Source organism: Chenopodium quinoa, unplaced genomic scaffold, assembly GCF_001683475.1.
Source record: "Chenopodium quinoa cultivar QQ74 unplaced genomic scaffold, ASM168347v1, whole genome shotgun sequence".
In the NCBI taxonomy this organism is placed as follows: domain Eukaryota; kingdom Viridiplantae; phylum Streptophyta; class Magnoliopsida; order Caryophyllales; family Amaranthaceae; genus Chenopodium; species Chenopodium quinoa.
In genome coordinates, this window is record NW_018742556.1 from 1,506,459 (window position 1) to 1,526,424 (window position 19,966).

Sequence of the window (19,966 nt, forward strand, 5' to 3'; positions counted from 1 at the left end):
ACCCTAATTAATAGGACCATTTAAGATTTAATGGCTGAACTACCTTTTTTTGTTGCTGATGTTTGTCACATTATACTACACATAAAGATTTAATGCCTAATACTGTACCTCATAACATGTCCTAAGTAATACCATTGCTTCCAAATTCCATACTCCATCAAATATCAAATTGTACAAAAGTCAATTAAGAGGGTTGTATGAGTCTAGTCACAAGTACATGGGTTGTTGAGAAGAATTAATTGGCCTGAACATAGAATTTGTTTAATTATCTGAATTTAGGTAAAAAAAAACTCCACCTTAGCAGGTTGCAATTCCTAGCTAGTTCATCAAAACCATGCACATTTTTGGTGTTGCCCATTGAATGTGCTGAAGATGACGGGTAAGTGAATCCGTGTACCTCTACCCAATGAATAACCGACACGTCGAAATTCTAACAGTTGAGTACGTTTTAACTTTTAAACATATATTGTGTATGATTATTGCACATATAGTTTAATATAAGTTTTGTTTATATATATATGTTATCTAACTGTGCATAAATATAGACGCAATTTGTGGTATTTGAGGAAGGGTTTGTTGTGCTATTTTGTTACAAAAAAAGTTGTAAGCTAAGCGAAAGAATGGCGTCTACTCCTGGTATTCTAACACATTGGCCATGGGAGCCTCTTGGAAACTTTAAGGTTCTTCTATCCTTCTCTCTTAGCTTCTCTTTCGCCATTTTTCGATCTATGATATGATGCATCGATCTTTAGCTTTGTATGTTAGTTATAATATAAGCGCGTTGCTATGGTATGTAGTTCATGTATAGTAAGCATATATGTTTGGTGTAAAAGAAAGTACGCGTTCCCTTTTAGCTAGCTAGCTAGCTATGGCTCTTGACTACGATCTACCTCGAGTCCTCGACTGACCCTTTCTTTCTTATCCGATGGTTCGATCAACTTTAAATCTCCTCATGTTAGGGACTAGGGTTAGTGCTAAATACTCACCTAATTGAGCCTTAATTAGTTGGATAGTACTATTGTATTGCATGGATTTGCATGAGTATCAATACGTCTTTTGGTCATTGAATAATACTTATTTTGTACAAGATTGTTGAATAATTAACCACCTTGTTTGTCGTAACTAAGGTGGTGAGGCCATGAAGGAGATCAATAAAAATGGCCATCTCTTTTGTGTTTCTTTTCTTTTTTTTTTTTTTTTTTAAAAAAACAAAACAAAAACAAATATATCATTTTTTTTCGTTGGAATTTATTCATCGTATGCATGTGATAATTTTATTTTCAAATTAAAAAGTTGATATGTTAGAAACTAATTAATATTAGATGTATAAGTAGTAATTGTTGTACATGAAGCTAAAATCAACCTACTCTTGGATTTGGGATCTCTTCTATCTCACAATTTTAGTTTGATTTTTATTTAATTACTTGATTAAAATAATTTATACAAAGATTATTTTACATGTAATTTGGCTTAGCTATAGAAACTCCAAAACTGTCAACGGTCAACCTCAGGCAGCATGATCGATTTATCGATGATCATTACAAATTTATGCCTTTGTACTTTGATCGATAAAAGCTGTAATAATCCTTGCTTAGTTGCTTAATTACATTATTAGGTCACTCCATATTATATACGGAGTAATATGTATTGTGAAGGAAATAACAATGGATATGTAATTGTACAAATATGAAATGGACGTGATTTTCTTCGTTCTATATTAACCTTAGCTTTGTCTTAGTTCCCATCACATGAAATGGAGTAATGGACGTATAATATAATTATCGATAATTAAATTAGAAATTTAACCCATTTCTCTCTTCACGACGTTCTTATTCATTGATTTACTCTTATCAACTCACAAATTTTTCTATTTAATTTAGCTTCGTTAAGCAAAATAAATAGGTTTTCTTTTTTGGAATTTATTTCTAAAAATAAAGATCAATTTGCAATTTTGATTGGTCGAAAGGAAGGATGTTGTACCACATAACATGTACAATTGTTGTAGGTGATTTTTTTTATTTGCCTAAATGAGGATTAATATTGGCCCTTTAATATTTTCAGAGCCAACGAAAAGTTACAGTGCATGTGCATAGTATGACCAATATAACATGAATAACAAGCCTAATTAATAAAGGAAATTAATTACAAGTTCTAAAAATGGAAATGTTAGCATAGTCTAACTTAGGTCATCTGCATATGCTGCAGGACTAAATTCGGATGTATTCATTCCCATTAAAGATGTTTCAAACTGACTCGTACTTTCTATAAATACACAATTATACTCCGTACTTCATAATTCATATACTAATAAAAAAATGAAAAATAAAAGAAATTAGATCGAGTGGTATACGAGTAGTCTAGTATTGGCATAATTGATTTCTTCACAGCCAATAATTCAACTTGGTAAACTAGTAATAATAGATCATATATAGGTCAAGTTATTATACTATTTTGGTGAATACAGTTGCTAGTAATTTTTAAACACCGAAATTTCCATATTTTTTAAAAAAATACGAATTGCGTTAAAGGCACACCCACTTGATATGTTGATTGCTTATGTTGCATATCATGTGTAGAGTAAATGCGTTAGTTGTTTCTTTATCAGAGTAACATGTTAACTACGTAATACACAAGTAGAAATAAAAATAAAAATAAAAAATCGCAAAAATTATCTGTGAGACAAGTAAATTATTGATGTAACATGTTAATATTAATGTGACATGCAAAAATTTACCCGTGAGACATGTAAATTATTGATATAACATGTTACCAATTGGTTGTTGGTGTAGTGGTGATTGGGATTACACTTAATAGGGAGGACCCGTGTTCGATCCCCCGCAACAACAATTGGGAGGGGACTGGAACTTAACCACCCACTACTGATCCCCAAATCCGGATTAGCCCAAAGGATAACATAATATTAATGTGACATGCAAAAATTTACTCGTGAGACATGTAAATTATTGATTTAACATGTCAATATTAATGTGACATAATTTTTCAGTTTTAGATTGTGTGTTACACTAATTAATAAGTTAATAACAACTAATTTGTTCATTTTTTTTTTAATGTTGTTTGGGTGCAGTATGTTTTAGTAGCACCTTTTGCAGTCCACAGCTTATACTTGTTTGCTGTTGGAGCTGAGGATTGGAATCTTACCTATCTATTAACATTCCCATTTATGCTATGGAGGATGATTCACAACCAACTATGGATCAGTTATTCTCGGTATCGAACCGCCAAAGGCAACAACCTCATTGTTGATAGGAGTATCGATTTTGAGCAAGTTGATCGGGAAAGAAATTGGTATATATATACATCCTAACCCTTGTCAATTAATTTTGTCGTCGTGTCTAATTATTAGCTAGTATGCAACAAATATATTCTACTAGCACATTTTGAAAAGAAATTAAAATACTTGCTAGTATTTTAATTTCTTCAAAATGTGCTAGTAGAATATGTAAGGGCTTGTTCGTTATGATTTTAAAATAACGTGGATATTCTAAATATGTAGGGATGATCAGATATTGCTTATGGGTATCTTATTCTATGCCGTCCATTGGGGAGTAGACGTTGTAGCTAAGATCCCCTTCTGGAGAGCCGATGGATTGCTATTGACATTCCTGATTCACATTGGTCCTGTGGAGTTTCTCTACTACTGGTTCCATCGCGCTCTTCACCATCACTACCTCTACTCGCGTTACCACTCTCATCATCATTCTTCTATTGTGACCGAGCCAATAACTTGTAAGTCATCACTACTTGGAGCATGTACTAGTACATATTTGTGACATTTTTTTTTTTCATTTTTTGTGTTCATTGATGACTGTTGTGTGCAGCGGTGATTCATCCGTTTGGTGAGCATATTGTATACTTCATTCTGTTTGCCATACCAATGGTAATAACTGCTCTAATTACTCGAACGGGCTCTATAGTTTCCGTGTCCATCTATGTCACATACATTGACTTGATGAACAACATGGGTCACTGCAATTTCGAGGTCATTCCTAAATGGGCGTTCACCGTATTTCCTCCACTCAAGTATCTCATGTACACTCCTTCGTAAGTCCTCCTCGACTCTAATACTAATACTAATACTAATACTAATAATAATTATAAGAATTCAGTACACCTTAGACATTTTTCATTTTAGTTGTCACATTACTAGTTTAAATTGCACTATTAATGTGACAAGTTAACAATTATTTACGTGTCATATTTTTTTTTATCAACGGCCTCACTTTTTTTTTATTGATTGCATCATTTTGATCATAGTTTTTTCTGTAATTACAGGTTTCATTCTCTGCATCACACTCAATTTAGGACAAATTACTCACTCTTCATGCCATTCTATGACTACATCTATGGAACTATGGACAAGTCGACGGATACTCTGTACGAAACTTCTCTTAAGAAGCCAGAGGATGTGCCAGAAGCTGTTCATCTTACTCATCTCACAACACCAGAATCAGTCTACCAACTTAGGCTAGGATTTGCTGGTCTTGCCTCGAAACCCCTAACATCCAAATGGTATCTATGGCTCATGTGGCCTGTTACATTATGGTCCATGATATCGGCATGGATATATGGCCGTACATTCATCATCGAAAGAAATACCTTTAAGAAGATCAAGGCACAATCATGGGTTGTACCACGGTACAGGATACATGTAAGTAGTTTTATGCATACATAAAAATAAATTGTTAGGCCTTACAAAATTATCATTTTTTGTTAATTAAAGAAGAAAAGGTTGAAATTAGTTGCATTTGTTGGGATGTAGTATCGATTACAATGGCAGCGAGAGGCTATTAACAAGTTGATCGAAGAAGCCATACTCGAGGCAGAGGAAAAAGGGATCAAAGTAATGAGCTTAGGACTTTTGAATCAGGCAAGTTAACTTATGATGATTCTTGTATCTTCTGTTATGTTAAACCAATGTGTATACTTTTTCTGTATTATAAAAATATTCCTTTGTTGCAATTAATATTTAACGGAGGAAGTATATATAGCTAAGTACTTATCTTCTGATCACTGTTATTTCAGGGGGAGCATTTCAATAGAAACGGCGAAATCTACTTGGAAAGGCACCCTAAGCTCAAAATGAAAGTGATAGATGGTAGTAGCTTAGCTGTCGCGGTTGTGCTTAATAGTATCCCAGTTGGAACTTCTCAAGTTCTGTTTAGAGGTTGCCTCTCAAAGGTTGCTTATTCAGTTGTCTCCGCGCTTTGTCACAAGGGCATCCAGGTGACTACATATACTGATCTGACATGATAAACTCCAGTGAAAATGTATCATATTATTGTATAACCTATGCTTTTCATTTCATACTCAGGTTACTTCCATAAAAAAGGCTGAATATGAAAAACTTAAAAAGTCTCTGACTACTCAAGATAGCAGCAATTTGGCCCTTTCAGAAAAAGGTTACAATCAGAAGGTAGTTACTTTAGCTAATTCAGTAGCATATTAGATTGATTTTTTTCGTGATATAGCGAAAACAACAACTTCTAAAGATAATTAGCTAGCCAATTGACATGGTCTGATCTAAAGCCTTGTATTGGGTTAAAAGGGTAGAATTCTGTTTATTTTTTTTTTATTAAGGAACGAAGGGAGTAATTTTTCTGTTGAATGCAGGTATGGTTAGTAGGAGAAGATTTGACAGAAATCGAGCAGTCTAAGGCTTCGAAGGGAACAATAATGATCCCCTTCTCTCAATTCCCTCCCAAGAAAACAAGGAAAGACTGCTTCTATCTCAACACACCATCGTTAGTTGCTCCTAAGTCTTTTGGAAACTTGCATGCTTGTGAGGTTTGTACAATATTTCCACATCTCCTCCAATTGAATTTGACAAATACTAATTGAAGTCCATTTACTCAAAATTATTAGTCCATGTTTGTACTTGTGTAAGCAGAATTGGCTGCCAAGAAGGGTGATTAGCGCGTGGCGTGTGGCCGGGATAGTACATGCCCTAGAAGGATGGAATGTACATGAATGTGGTGATAGGGTCTTCGACGTTGACAAAATTTGGGAAGCTTCCCTTCAACATGGATTTCGCCCTTCCGGCTTGATCCCTGCTTAGTTGGTTTAGTTGTGATGAAATGCTACTAGTGTTTTATGCATATGAATTTTTATTAAGATGAACAAGCTCAGGAGGTCCATTTCCTATTTTCCTGTCTTTCAGAACTTGTCAAGGTTTGATATGTATTTATGTTGTGAGTTGTGATGAATTTTAATTAAGATCTTTGCTAGGGTAATTTAATTTCTCTATGGTTGATTGTAGTAAGTAGTAATTAAGACGGATTTATGTTCCATAGTTGTGTTGGTGATGTGTGTAATCAACTTGGAAAATCGTCTGCTTGATTGTAAGGCTCTGTTTGGTTGGACGAAAAATGTGTTTTTTTTAAAGAAAACAATCTATGATTAATTTTTTTTTTTTTGTTTTGTTTTGTTCAGTGATGTAGAATTTAGATGTACAAAACCAACGTTCCAATCTGATACTGGTATATCATGGAACACGTGTTTTATTTGGAATAGAATGCAATTCATGATCAATTGTTTTGAAATTTAGACAAGACAAAACAAAACGAAAACATGGACATGGAGGAAGGTTCAAGGGGATGGCCCAAATTATTGTGATAGAAAGATCAAATATGGAGTAGTAAGGATAGAGACAAAAAAATGTTGTTTGTGGGTGAATTGAAGTATGTTTTAGTTCCAACAGGGGTAATTCACAGCATATACTTGTACATTGTAAAATCAGAGGAGAGAAGCCTCTTTTACCTTTACTTCTTCCCATTTATGCTATGGAGGATGCTTCACAATCAGATATGGATCAGTTTGTCGCGCTATAGGACTCCCAAAGGCAACAAGTCGATAGGAGTATCGACTTTGAGCAAGTAGACAGGGAAATAAATTGGTATTGCTTTTTACTACTGGTTCCATCGAGCATTGCACCATCATTTCCTCTACTCTCGTTACCACGCACTCTCATCACTGAGCCAATTACAGATTAGTCATATTTTTTCGCGGCATTTAGAGACTAATGTTATTATTGTACATGGTACTAGTCTGGTCACCTGATGATATCAATTGATTTTTAGACTTGTAAATGTTGTAATTGATCTTTCCCATTTCTGTTCTAATAACTTGCTACTATATAGTCAATTTCCATCATTTAATTTGTTTATTTCATTGATTTATTGCAGCGATTATTCATCCATTTGCTAAACACATATCATATATGGTTCTCTTTTCCTTGCCATTGTTAGCATCATTATACACTCAATCTCAATCTATAGCTAATGTGACAATTTATATTACTTACGTCGACTTGATGAACAATATGGATCATTGCAACTTTGAGGTGAGTCCAAAGTGGGTGTTTACTATATTTCCTCCACTCAAGTATCTTATGTACACTCCGTCGTAAGTATTTCTCAACTCTATCGACTTGATGAACGTTACACCACGGGGCCTAAGACTTTCATAGAAATTCCGTAACACTGTACTAATTTTGTTTGTGTGGTTCATTACAGGTTTTCATTCTCTGCATCACACTCTATTTAGGACAAATTACTCACTTTTCATGCCATTCGACGACTACATCTATGGAACTACCTGAAGAAGCTGGAAGATGTTCCGAATGTGGTAAACCCAACCCTGAATTTCAAATGGTACACGTCATGGCTCATGTGGCATGTCACCTTGTGTTCCTTAGTCATGACATGGGTGTGTGGAAAAACTTTCGTTGTCGAAAGAAATACCTTTCAAGAACTCAAGGCACAATCATGGATTGTTCTGCGCTACAAGCAACATGTAAGTTATAGTAATACTTATTTGCAAAAGCAACAAGAGGCTATCGATAAGTTAATCGAAGGAGCCATAGTCGAGGCAGATAACAGAGGAGTCAAAGTAGTGAGCCTTGGAGTCTTCAATCAGGCAAGTCTTGTTTCGATCACGACTTTCGTTTTAACCAATTCAATGTATCGATGAGGACCTAACTTAGCTGACATCTAACATTTGATCTTCATCTCGATCTTCAGAGCAATTAAACAGGAGCGGCGAAATCTACTTGGAAAGGCTATCGATTTTTGATTTAATCATTTGAGTAAATCCATCCGTTAGCTACTATCTCTAACTAATTTAACTAACCTTTAATTTATTTGTATGTGTCAGAATTGGTTGCCAAGAAGGGTGATGAGTGTGTCGCGAGTAGCCGGAATAGTGCAGGCCTTGGAAGGGTGGAACTCCAACGAATGTGGTGATAAGACCTTCGACATAGACAAAGTTTGGGAAGCTTCCCTTCGACATGGATTTCGCCCATAGCTTAAATTATTTCAATAAATAAATAAATTGTATTTTAATCATTTATGCATGCCTACTCATATTAGTTAATTATATTTAATTTGCTCTTATGTAAGTATGACGATCTCTACTTAGCTAGCTAGCTATGGGGTCTAATTGTTGTTTAAAATCTATACATAAACTATAAAAGAAGAAATAACAACAAATCTGTTGTATGCACATTGGGATAGGATACTCCGTAACTTATTGTCTACTTTTGTTTTAAGATGATTGAGTAGTGTACATTATTATGTATCATATCGATTGTATGCATCTTTCAATATCATATCAAGACAATACTAAATAAAACAAGGATATCGTTGAGCCAGGAACAACCCACATGTGAGCATTCTCTTATCTCACACTAAAACACTTAAGGGGGAGTGTAGTGGTAATAGAATCCCACATTAAAAGAATTCAAAAGTTTCCACCACAATATAATGCAATGGGCTACTCTCCTTATTGTCATATGGTTTTAAGGTGGAACCTCCTTAGTGTTGTAAAGCGGTGGACTTGCACTCTTCCGCGATGGGGTGTGGCCCAAGGATTATAATCAGACTTAACCTATCTTTTTTTTTTCTCGATCTATATTTTGTGGGCTAGACTCTTGAAAACCAACTTTGATACATACATCAAAGTGGTATAGTTTCTATGTTATGTACGTATAAAGTAGACATGTAGTTATATATAGATACAAGTATTAGACAACAATATATATATAGTACTAGTATCTACTCCGTATCTATTAACCCATAGATATTTAAAGGGGGCCGAACCGGCCCCTTGCCAGGCCAGCAAAAGTCTGTCATTAGGCTTAGAGGTATAGTACTAGTACACCCCACTTTTAATTGAAGAGACGAAAATGTGTCCCTAACAATTCATTTTTGTGGGGTTTATGATAGTAAATCTTCAACTTGAAGAAAATAGCGACGTAGTCCTGAAAGTATGTGTGTCTAATTTGCAACATGCATGTTTGATTAGCTCATAATGTCCTCGCTAATTCGGGAAACAGAAATTATTACTGGATTTGGAAATTCGATATTTTCCTCCTCTCTTTCCCTAAACAATACTTTTTTTTTGTTCATGCCATCCTCTACCAAAGGCACATTATTTGTTTTAACCCTAAATAATTGCCTACTTAATTACAAACAAGGTAGGAGACACACGCAAAATTGCGTGTGCAATGTAAGAAATCTATATGGCTCCATTCCTTTTTTTTTCCGAAATATTATATACCTTTTTTTTTGCAATAAAAACAATATATTATATACCTAATTCTAATTAAAAATAAATAAAATTAGTGACTTTATAAATTGATGAAATCATGGATATGACTTCCCTAAAAAAATATAAAAAATAAAATGAAAAGTTAGCTTTTAACTTTTTAATAAAGAATGGTAGTTTTTTTTTGTTTTTTTTTATTTTTATTGATGGTAGTTATTTACTTATTTTAAAAGAAATGTAGGTAGTTTTTCTTTTTTAAAAAAAAATTAAAATAAAAGATGAGAGGGGTATTTTGGAAAAGAAAAATTTATCACCCAAAACCCCCTTTCACTTTATATATTACTATAGATTAAGGCAATATGGTATTATAGGTTGGTTAAACAATGGCTCGATTGACTTAAAATCAATATTTGATATTTATATCATTTGCGACCCCATGACAATCCAAACATAACTTACACCTAAAATCTTGGCTCAACCCCCTTTTTAATAAAGGACACTTAAAGGACTATAACCAAATTCCAAAAATCATCATATCATTGAAGATGACAATCTCGTAGTTATCAACACAGTAAAAGCCCTTGAACCCCCAGCAAAAATGAAAACTTGTCATTATCAATAGATCGATAGAGGCAATTAAATTTAGAAGACCTTATCCATCGTCTTCTATGTATATATATAGATCATGTAATAGCCAACTACTCGTGACTCGTCGATTATTTATTTATAGTGATAAAATGAATCGGGTAATTCATTCAAGAGAAGGGCCTCCTCATGTAAATATTTTTTTCTTATTTATCATTTAAGGTGTTATAGATATTAATACATGTACAAGTGCAACATAAAGTCTAAGAAAATGGCCGGTGAGCATTAGGTCCCAATCAAATAGTTACCTTTTATGAATTTATGTCCCTATTTATTCTAATTATTATTGCCTTTTATATGTATCACCTAATTATCTACGTGGGGTTACATGCATGGCCAGCTATGAAGACAATAAATTATCATGCAGTACTACGTACTAATCAATAACTTTAATGTATGGCTATTTACTTAATGCAAACAAAAAATATACACTTTCGGTTAAAATTTTATTTGCTTATGTACTCCCTAGAAAATAAACATTTATCAACATATATCAGAGATCTAAAATGTAATTTATAGCTGAGCCAAAAATTTAGACTTAGCTTTGGCTCATTAAGTCATTTAATCATCGATAAGACAAGCTAAGTTATATACTTCGTATATATGTTTGTAATTTGTTTCAAACTCGTTCAAAAATAAAAAGCTCAAACTTCAATTCCATTCTTCAGTCTTCATTATGATCTTTTGCTACTATCACTAGCATGACGATATTGTATGTACATGAACTCGATCTAACCCAAACTTGAGTTATATATTGAATGAAACCATAGATTATTGAAGTACGTACTGCAAATATCTAAAAGCTCATCTCTTAACAGAAATTTTTTTAGGTACGGCCAAATATATAGGTGATAATAATCTGAATCATATTATACATATGCTCTGCTAGTTTCATACACATGTCTAAATAACCCAATTAAGAGTCAATTAGCTGTTTGTTTACAGTTTGTGCTTTATTTCAAGTATAATAACATGTATTAATTTCATAATTTGTGGTAGTTATAACAAATAAATATCGTACAAGTAGACATATACATGATATACAAGTGTACAATACTTAGTGCCTACCACTATGCTGTGGTCCAAAATACACGTGGATAGCAATTACAGCATCATGTATTAATATTTTACCTGTTTTTATTAAATTTTTGCTTCGAAGATATCCTTATTATCATTTATTTTCGATCATTTAAGTTATAATTATACTCAATTACTATCGATACAACAAATATCGGTTCTAGATATCAAATCTAAGCATAATTATTGGAAGGAATTAAGAGACCATCCAATTTCCATGTGGGATATTTATATCTTTTTAAAGAAAAAGACAAAGGTTTGTTTAAGAGTTTAATTTGGTTGCGTATAGAGGTCAATAAGGAAACAAAAGTGTTCCATCCGTTTGTTTTTGTTTGAGATATTTATAACAAATCAAAACGATTATTATAATTAAAACATATTTTTGTGACATCTCGTTAAATTTGTGTTTATAAATATGTAATTTTTTTGTAATATATAGTTTGAGATATTTGTATTATTATAATGTTGTATTGAAAATCATGCAAAAAGCCAAAAAAAAAAAATCAAATAGAATAGTATAACTAGAATATAGTGAAAGAGTCTTTAAAAAAAAATTGGAATATAGTGAAAGAGGGTAACATGTAAAAAAAACTTACTTTAACAAACGAAATAACAATCGTTAAAACAAAAAAGAAAAGTAAGAGTAGTCGAAAAGTTCTTTGAAATAAACCTAGAATCTAAGGTTCAAAATCGAATTGGAACAAAATCGATTAGAATGAATGGATGATTGGAATCACAGCACATATAGTTTTATGTAGTGAGGATCGGACCCAAAAAATTTTCCAGCAGTGTGCCTTTGGTTCAGGTTTGTCATTAGATATCTTGGGATTTTTTTATTAGTACTAAAGTATCTTTTAATGTGATATCATCCTATACTCAGCATAAAAGCCAATTATGTTATTAAAAAAAAATATAACATATTCAAGTTAAATATTTTACAAGGAAACTGAGTATAATAAATGCATAACTTAAAGGTGTTAAAACTTAACTAATACCTACTCGTTAAAAATTTTACAGTAGTCATTTGAAATATGACTATCATAATGTTTTCATGATTATAAAGTTTATAATTGATATATTTTTTTTTCCAGGTAATTAATTATTTTACTTAATTTTAGGTATAAAATAGTATTATCAACATTTTTTTCGATTTATCAAATTTTTAGTAACATTTATGTAATTTTTATTCTTATTTTATAGTTTCTCGAAAAAAAATTATTATATATTGGATTAAAATTTTCAATAAATATGTATGCATAGTAGATATAATAAGACTAATTGTGACCATTTTATAAGGTGAAAAAAATAAACCAATCATATTGTATACTATTAAAATAATATGGTAGTCATTTTCAAACGACTACTGTAAAATCATCCACCTACTCGTATTGTTTAATGAAACCGAGTCATTAGCCTAAATGGGAATTTTAATTTTGACTTCACTTGATTTTTACATATTTTTTCTTATGTGAACTTATTAAATATTATTAAAACTTGTTTTAACTGTAATGTGAACTTGGATATGTAACCCTCATAAAAACTTATCTTTTTGTGAATTAAATTCATTATAACTAAACCGACCTCATAATTAATTAAATAAATGAAAATAAGGCAAGCAATCAAATAGAATCTTACCGTCTTTCTAAAAAAAATAGAATATACTTTTACCGCCGAATTTTCTAATAATGAAATTATTTTGAAAGACGAAAAATATCAAAGCGGAATTTCTCATTTAGTACGGTACGATCAAAATTTTGCACACCCTTACCTGCCCAATTTACTCATATCAAGACTAAAGGCCAATAACTTTGCCTATCTCTATATATAGCTAGTGCTCTTGTACGTGCTAGTATCATCTATACATGCATCGTGCCTTATTATCATTATTTATAACGACTAATATTGTCGTCTAAAGTAATAAAGTGTGTATTTTATTGAGAGAAAAATAGTATGGCTTATACTCCTGGTTTTCTTACGCACTGGCCGTGGGAGCCTCTTGGCAACTTCAAGGTTTCTCTCTTTAACTAGTTTCGATCTCCCTCCATTATTCTAATTGTAAATTAAATACTTGATTAATTGCATTAATATGGCATATATATTTTGTATCACTTGTATATACTACCTCCGTTACAGGTTATGTGCAACGATTTGACATCAAGCAGAGAGGAAAAATGTCTAATCGTTGCACATAATCTGTAACGGAGGTAGTATATGTCTATTGCTAGCTAAGGTTATCTTGCATGAATTTGCATGCTACTGTTGAAACAATAATAATGTCATTATGAAAAAATTATTTGTTGCTTGCTTGTATATATATATTGTTTATGTTTATGTTTTCGAGTCTTGTATTGTCAATTTGTCGATGGAGGTAATCCGTAGAGAGAATTTTTGTTCTCTTCATTAACATAAAGTTGTACCTAATATGACATGTTTATCTTTGTGACGCAGAGAGTATATCTATTTAATTTGGGTGAAAATGACCCCTCTCCTAGTCTTAAGATTCATTTTTTTCTTGTGCATTAACAAATGATAAGTATCTTTTTGGAATGTAGTCTAATTTAACCTTAGCCAGATTAATTATGTTGTTGCTTGGTTACTAACACATAATGTTGTTTTTTGTGTTATGAAGTATATATTAGTGGCACCAGGTGTGATTCACAGCATATACTTGTATGTAGTAAAATCAGAGGATAGAAGCCTCTTTTACCTTATCATCTTCCCATTTATGCTGTGGAGGATGCTTCACAATCAGATATGGATCAGTTTGTCACGTTATCGAACAGCTAAAGGCAAGAACCTTATTATCGATAGGAGCCTCGACTTTGAACAAGTAGACAGGGAAAGAAATTGGTAAGTATCATTAACGAACAACCTTAATTAACTCGATCGATCACCATGCTATTTATTCTTGAGTTTGCCTATGGCCGGGCTAGCTTAGTTCCATTCATCGAAATATTTCAAAAAATTGATTTAATCTCTTATGGTACAAGAATGATATTTACTAAAAAAAAACTTAGTAGGGTTAAATGGTTACGTTGCAACTATCCTAATCAGCTAGGCCATATACATTTCAATCAATTTCCGAAATTGAGTACTTATTTCATTAGATTAAATAAGATTAAACAAACAAAATAAAACGATTTAACAAATTAAATAACACTTTCCTACATTAATTAGCTAATCTTGAATGATGAAATCGTTCAATTTATCAGGGATGACCAAATTCTGCTAAATTGGATCATATTTTACGTAGTATTTTGGACTTGGGATGCGGTAAAGCAACCTCCTTTCTGGAGAATGGATGGCCTAATTCAAATGTTCTTACTTCATACTGGTCCTGTGGAATTCCTCTACTACTGGCTACACCGAGCATTGCACCATCACTTCCTCTACTCGCGCTACCACTCCCATCACCATTCCTCCGTAGTGACTGAGCCCATTACATGTAAGTTCGTTACATATGCAAATATACTATGCCTCAAATAATAATTATCATGCTAAATATAATGTGCCATTTCTCTATATGTATGTTGCATCTATATATATATATATGATACCTTTTAATTTCGATTTTATTTTATTTGTTTTTGCAGCGGTCATTCATCCCTTTGCTGAGCACGTAGCATACTTCACTCTTTTTTCCATACCATTGCTAACGGCATCATTCACTCGAACTCACTCGATGGTTGCCGCGGGTGTCTATATAACTTACATCGATGTCATGAACAACTTGGGTCATTGCAACTTCGAGATCATTCCTAAATCGGTGTTTACCATATTTCCTCCTCTCAAATATCTCATGTACACTCCCTCGTAAGTACGGTGTATATCTCAACTCTATCGATATAGCTTCTCGATGAGTAGTCTATCTAATCTTAAACATTGCTTAATTTCACTTAAATCTTCATTTCGAGACCTAATTTTATGATGCTTATTGCAATAGGTATCACTCTTTGCATCACACCCATTTCAAGACGAATTACTCTCTTTTTATGCCGTTCTATGACTACCTCTACGGAACAATGGACGAGTCCACGGATTCTGTTTACGAAACGTCTCTAAATAAGCCGGAAGATGTTCCTAATGTTGTCCACCTTACACACCTAACAACACTGCAGTCAGTTTACCAATTAGGGCTAGGATTTGCCTCCGTTGCATCAAGGCCACTTAACTCAAATTGGTACTTGTGGCTCATGTGGCCTGTCACATTGTGGTCCTTATTCGTCACATGGGTCCATGGCCGGACATTTATCGTTGAAAGGAACACCTTCAAAGAGCTCAAATCACAGTCTTGGGCTGTACCGCGGTACAAAAAACAAGTAAGTTCTTAAATTAGGAACATAAATTAAATTTCGCCTCAGCCATCAGCTTAACCTTTTGGTTAATTAACATATTTAATGTATGTAACAGTATCAATTACAATGGCAACGAGAAGCAATAAACAATTTGATTGAAGAAGCCATACTAGAAGCCGATAATAAGGGAATCAAAGTAGTGAGCCTTGGACTCTTAAACCAGGTAAGTCATGATTATTATCTAAAACATTAAATCAATTTGATTTTTGAGATCGAGCTAGTTTTAACTTCCCCATTTCTTCAGGGAGAGTTCTTAAATAAAAACGGAGAACTATACTTGGAAAGGCACCCTAAGCTTAAAGTGAAAGTGGTAGACGGTAGCAGCTTGGCTGTCGCGGTGGTGCTTAATAGCATCCCTAAGGGAACTTCCAAGGTTCTCTTTAGAGGTAGCCTCTCTAAGGTTGCTTATTACATTGTATCCGCGCTATGTGACAAGGGCATCAAGGTAATGTTCCGATCTGGCCGGCTTGTTTAGGATCGATCTTCTTAGCTTTATTTCCCCTATGTTAAGCTTTTACAACCATGCTTCTTACATCTTATATTCAGGTAGCCACCTTAAGGAAGGATGAACATGAGATGCTTAAGGCGAAATTTGATCTACTGAATGAAGATAGCACCAATTTGATCTTTTCATCATCAAAGAGTTGCAAAAACTATAAGGTAGATTTTGGATCTTAGATTCTATTGTATGTATACTTTGTACATATCGTATGTTACATAAATTTAGAATTATAGAGATGAATTAAGATGTCTCACATTATTTCTTTTCCTAGAGTAATCCATAAATCATAAGATGATCAAAAGAATATATTTATGAATAATACAAAAATCCAAATGTTAAATTATTTATTAAATGGGGAAATTAAAGAATTTATTTGATAAGCTACCACTAGACATGGTTATCAAACATTGCAAACCCAATGAATATTGGGAAATTACCTGGTGATGGGGCATTTTCGTGAACAAATCAACAACTTTTTCATTATTGTGGGCTCTACAGTTGAATAAAGTTGTTGGTTTATTTACGAAAATGTCATGTGAGAAACAAAATTTGATTTATACTCATTTATATATTCTTGTTCGTTGTTGTTTCTTTTCTTGCCAATTTAATGACTAGTCCATTATTAACCCGCAATTAACCAGCAACCAAATTTGATCCGACCCTTTACAACCCGACCCACCAATAACACCGACACCGACTCGACCCCTTCAAAAGTCAGGCCTAGTCGAACTATTAGCCTATTACATCATAAGATTAGATATTAGTTGTAAAATGACCAAACATTCATAACTGATGTTAACTTGACATCACCCTTTAATTGTGAAATAATTCTAATTGGAAGAATGTATTAATTGCACCTTTTTTATACAGGTATGGTTAGTTGGAGGAGATTTGACGAAAAATGAGCAATCTATGGCATCGAAAGGAACACTATTTATTCCTTTCTCGCAATTTCCACCCAACAAAACTAGGAAAGATTGTTTCTATTTGACTGCTCCGGCTTTGTTGGCTCCCAAATCTTTTGGTAACTTGCATTCTTGTGAGGTTCGTTGCACAAAATCTATCGCAATTTTTTGTTAATTTATTGATGTACTTACATCCGCTACATTCTCTAACTAAAATACTTTCTTTGTGTGTGTTAGAATTGGTTGCCAAGAAGGGTGATGAGTGCATCGCGAGTAGCCGGAATAGTACATGGTTTAGAAGGGTGGAACGCTAGCGAATGTGGTGATAAAATTTTCGACCTAGACAAAGTTTGGGAAGCATCCCTTCGACATGGATTTCGACCTTTTCTAAGTTGTAATTAGTTAGATAAGCTCGTACAATGTTAAACGGTTCTTCATTCGTTTTGGTTGCAACGTTTTTCTTTTTTTGGAAAGTTTTAAAATACCACAGTACTCGTATGTATTTGCAACATTACTTTATTTGTTTAATCGGTCTCTCTATTTCTCTTCTCATCACAAAGATATTTTATGTTACTTTTTTTTATCTCCTTTTTATAAATTGTACATTTCTCACATTTCCATTAAAAGTGAATACAGAAACCTAAACAAAAGACTTTACAATAGGCCATGTACCTAGTTATGAAATATGATTCTCATTTTTTTAACCAATATTCGTGGCACTAATATGTTATGAACTATCAACAAATAATTTGTAAAACTTTATAAATTACTTTGGTTTTATTTGTTAACATATCTAGATCTATTTATGTATTGTATAATGGTAAGTAAAATAGGGAACGCGAAGACCCTCCTCATGAGGGGGAAACCTTATGCATAAAGAATTTCACGTAATCAATATACGTAATATGTATTGTGTCATTTGAAGCCGTAGTTGGAAATGATATTCCATAAAAAAAAACCTAGCTAGGTTTAAAAGTGAGCACTTGCCTACAACTTCGGGCCTGTTCTGATACGATTATTTTTAGTTTAGTTCAATTTAGCTCCTAATTTCCAACTCTTATAAAATATTCAATTTAGTTCAGTTCAACTCTAATCAGTTCAGTTCAGTTCAGTCAATGTGAACATGCCCTTCATCCATCCATGAGCTATTGAGCTCGTGCGGGTGATATATTATGTATCATTCGTGTATGTCACAATAATATATGCATCAAGTTCAATTAGAGTAAGTTGCTAGAATCTAGCCAGGCTTGAATTCGTTTTGACATTATTCATGCGCATAGCATGATTATTACTACTCGTACTATTATCTACCTTGTCTTGCGTCGCATCAATGATCGTAATCTCTTGTGTTTTATCACTCGTACGTCACATAGTTGCTGTGCCGTGAACAAATTAGAAAGGTTTATATAATTGTATCTAGACAAGATTGTGAGCGTGTAGTAAATTGTTAACTCCTATATCATCTATTTGTTAATTATTGTTACCTTTCTTTGTCTAACCATTTAAGATTAGTTTTTGTCATTTTGTTAGGATTAGTTTCCGATTTATATTTATTACTCCGTACTTCTTATTTATTGAACATCATTTTTGACAATGCAACATGCATACGAAACCTTCTTTATACTTAAATGTATTCACAAAATTTTAGAAATTTTTATAACATTCCAACATTTTAAATTATTGTACAAGCATATTATATTATTATATATAAGGAGCCCAATAATATAATACAAATATAGATATAGATATAATTAAATAACCCCGTTTACGAATTTGATTTTGTACCAATTATCAGAACAAAATTATCTAATCAGAAGAAGCTATCACTGCTTTGCATATGCAAAGAAGTGAAAGGACCATGCATGTAGAAGATCGATGTTTATGCTTATAATTAAATTTACATAATCAAAGCCAATTGGTCTTGTATGGACCCGATCTACAATAAATTATTGTAGACCTAAAATTTGACACTTTCAAATAATATTATCACATTATGGATGGTATAATCACTTTTTTAGACGATATAATTATTCTTTTGTGAGTCATATTTTGAATTATATAATCTCATATTAAATCATTTAATGAGATTATATAATAATCTTTAGGATGATAAAATTTAAAAATCATCTTTTGAATGATGTAATTAACTATTTGATACTTTTTATAACGATAAATTTATTTTTTGAGTGATACATTTACGTATCAGTTTCAGGATGATATAATCACTTTTGTAGTAATATAATCACATTTTGTATGATATAATCACATTCGTATGGTATACTAGAAGGTTGGGTCTACAATAAGTTATTGTAGACCGGGTCTATTCTAGTCTTTATAAATCAAAGCATCAAGCTCAGTCTAATTTTCTTACTAACAAGACAACATGGTTTATGCTTATAATTATATTTACATAATAATATAGTCGAAGATCAATTGTACTAAGAGAGTACGTGAGAAATAGTTTAAGTGGTTAGAGCTTCCCTCCCAACTCCAGGAAATCCTAGGATCGATTCTCACCCCGCCCTTCTAAACACCAAAATAAAACTAAGTGATTATACCAAAATAAACTACATACAAGATTACATGTTAAATTCAAACCGCCATAATTAAACTCCATATGCAATATTGTCTTGGGCCGAACCGACAGATTTTGGTCAATTGGTAGTTGGTAATCATGCATTTTGCACAACAATTTGACAATTTGAGATAGTGGGATTGGTTTTTTAGAACTTTTAAAGTTTGCATCAAAATATAGTTTAATTTAACGTCGGCATACTAAGAAATTAAGTTATATGTTATTGTCCAAATTTATGTAACATTACAACTTTTTCTAAAACTAGTAACATCATGATGCGATTAATAAATCAAGGCGGTAGGAATTCTATAGTTTAATACTCTATGCACTTTAAAATTTAGGG

General features: G+C 32.7%; 2 protein-coding genes across 2 annotated transcripts; both read left to right on the top strand.

Annotated features, from left to right (window-relative positions):
• The first annotated feature begins 519 nt into the window (after window positions 1-519).
• On the top strand, window positions 520-6,407 carry LOC110720448 (protein ECERIFERUM 1-like). The gene is made up of 10 exons (XM_021899481.1): window positions 520-680; window positions 3,086-3,306; window positions 3,515-3,747; window positions 3,840-4,062; window positions 4,294-4,669; window positions 4,781-4,888; window positions 5,044-5,244; window positions 5,333-5,434; window positions 5,632-5,805; window positions 5,909-6,407. The coding sequence occupies exons 1-10, from the start codon at window positions 621-623 to the stop codon at window positions 6,074-6,076; spliced, it is 1,866 nt and encodes a 621-aa protein (XP_021755173.1). The 5' UTR covers window positions 520-620; the 3' UTR covers window positions 6,077-6,407.
• Window positions 6,408-13,133: 6,726 nt separating this feature from the next.
• Window positions 13,134-17,600, top strand: LOC110720450 (protein ECERIFERUM 1-like). Its single transcript, XM_021899482.1, has 10 exons — window positions 13,134-13,296; window positions 13,916-14,136; window positions 14,499-14,731; window positions 14,880-15,099; window positions 15,230-15,605; window positions 15,697-15,804; window positions 15,886-16,086; window positions 16,188-16,301; window positions 17,014-17,187; window positions 17,286-17,600. The coding sequence occupies exons 1-10, from the start codon at window positions 13,237-13,239 to the stop codon at window positions 17,448-17,450; spliced, it is 1,872 nt and encodes a 623-aa protein (XP_021755174.1). The 5' UTR covers window positions 13,134-13,236; the 3' UTR covers window positions 17,451-17,600.
• The last annotated feature ends 2,366 nt before the right edge of the window (window positions 17,601-19,966 follow it).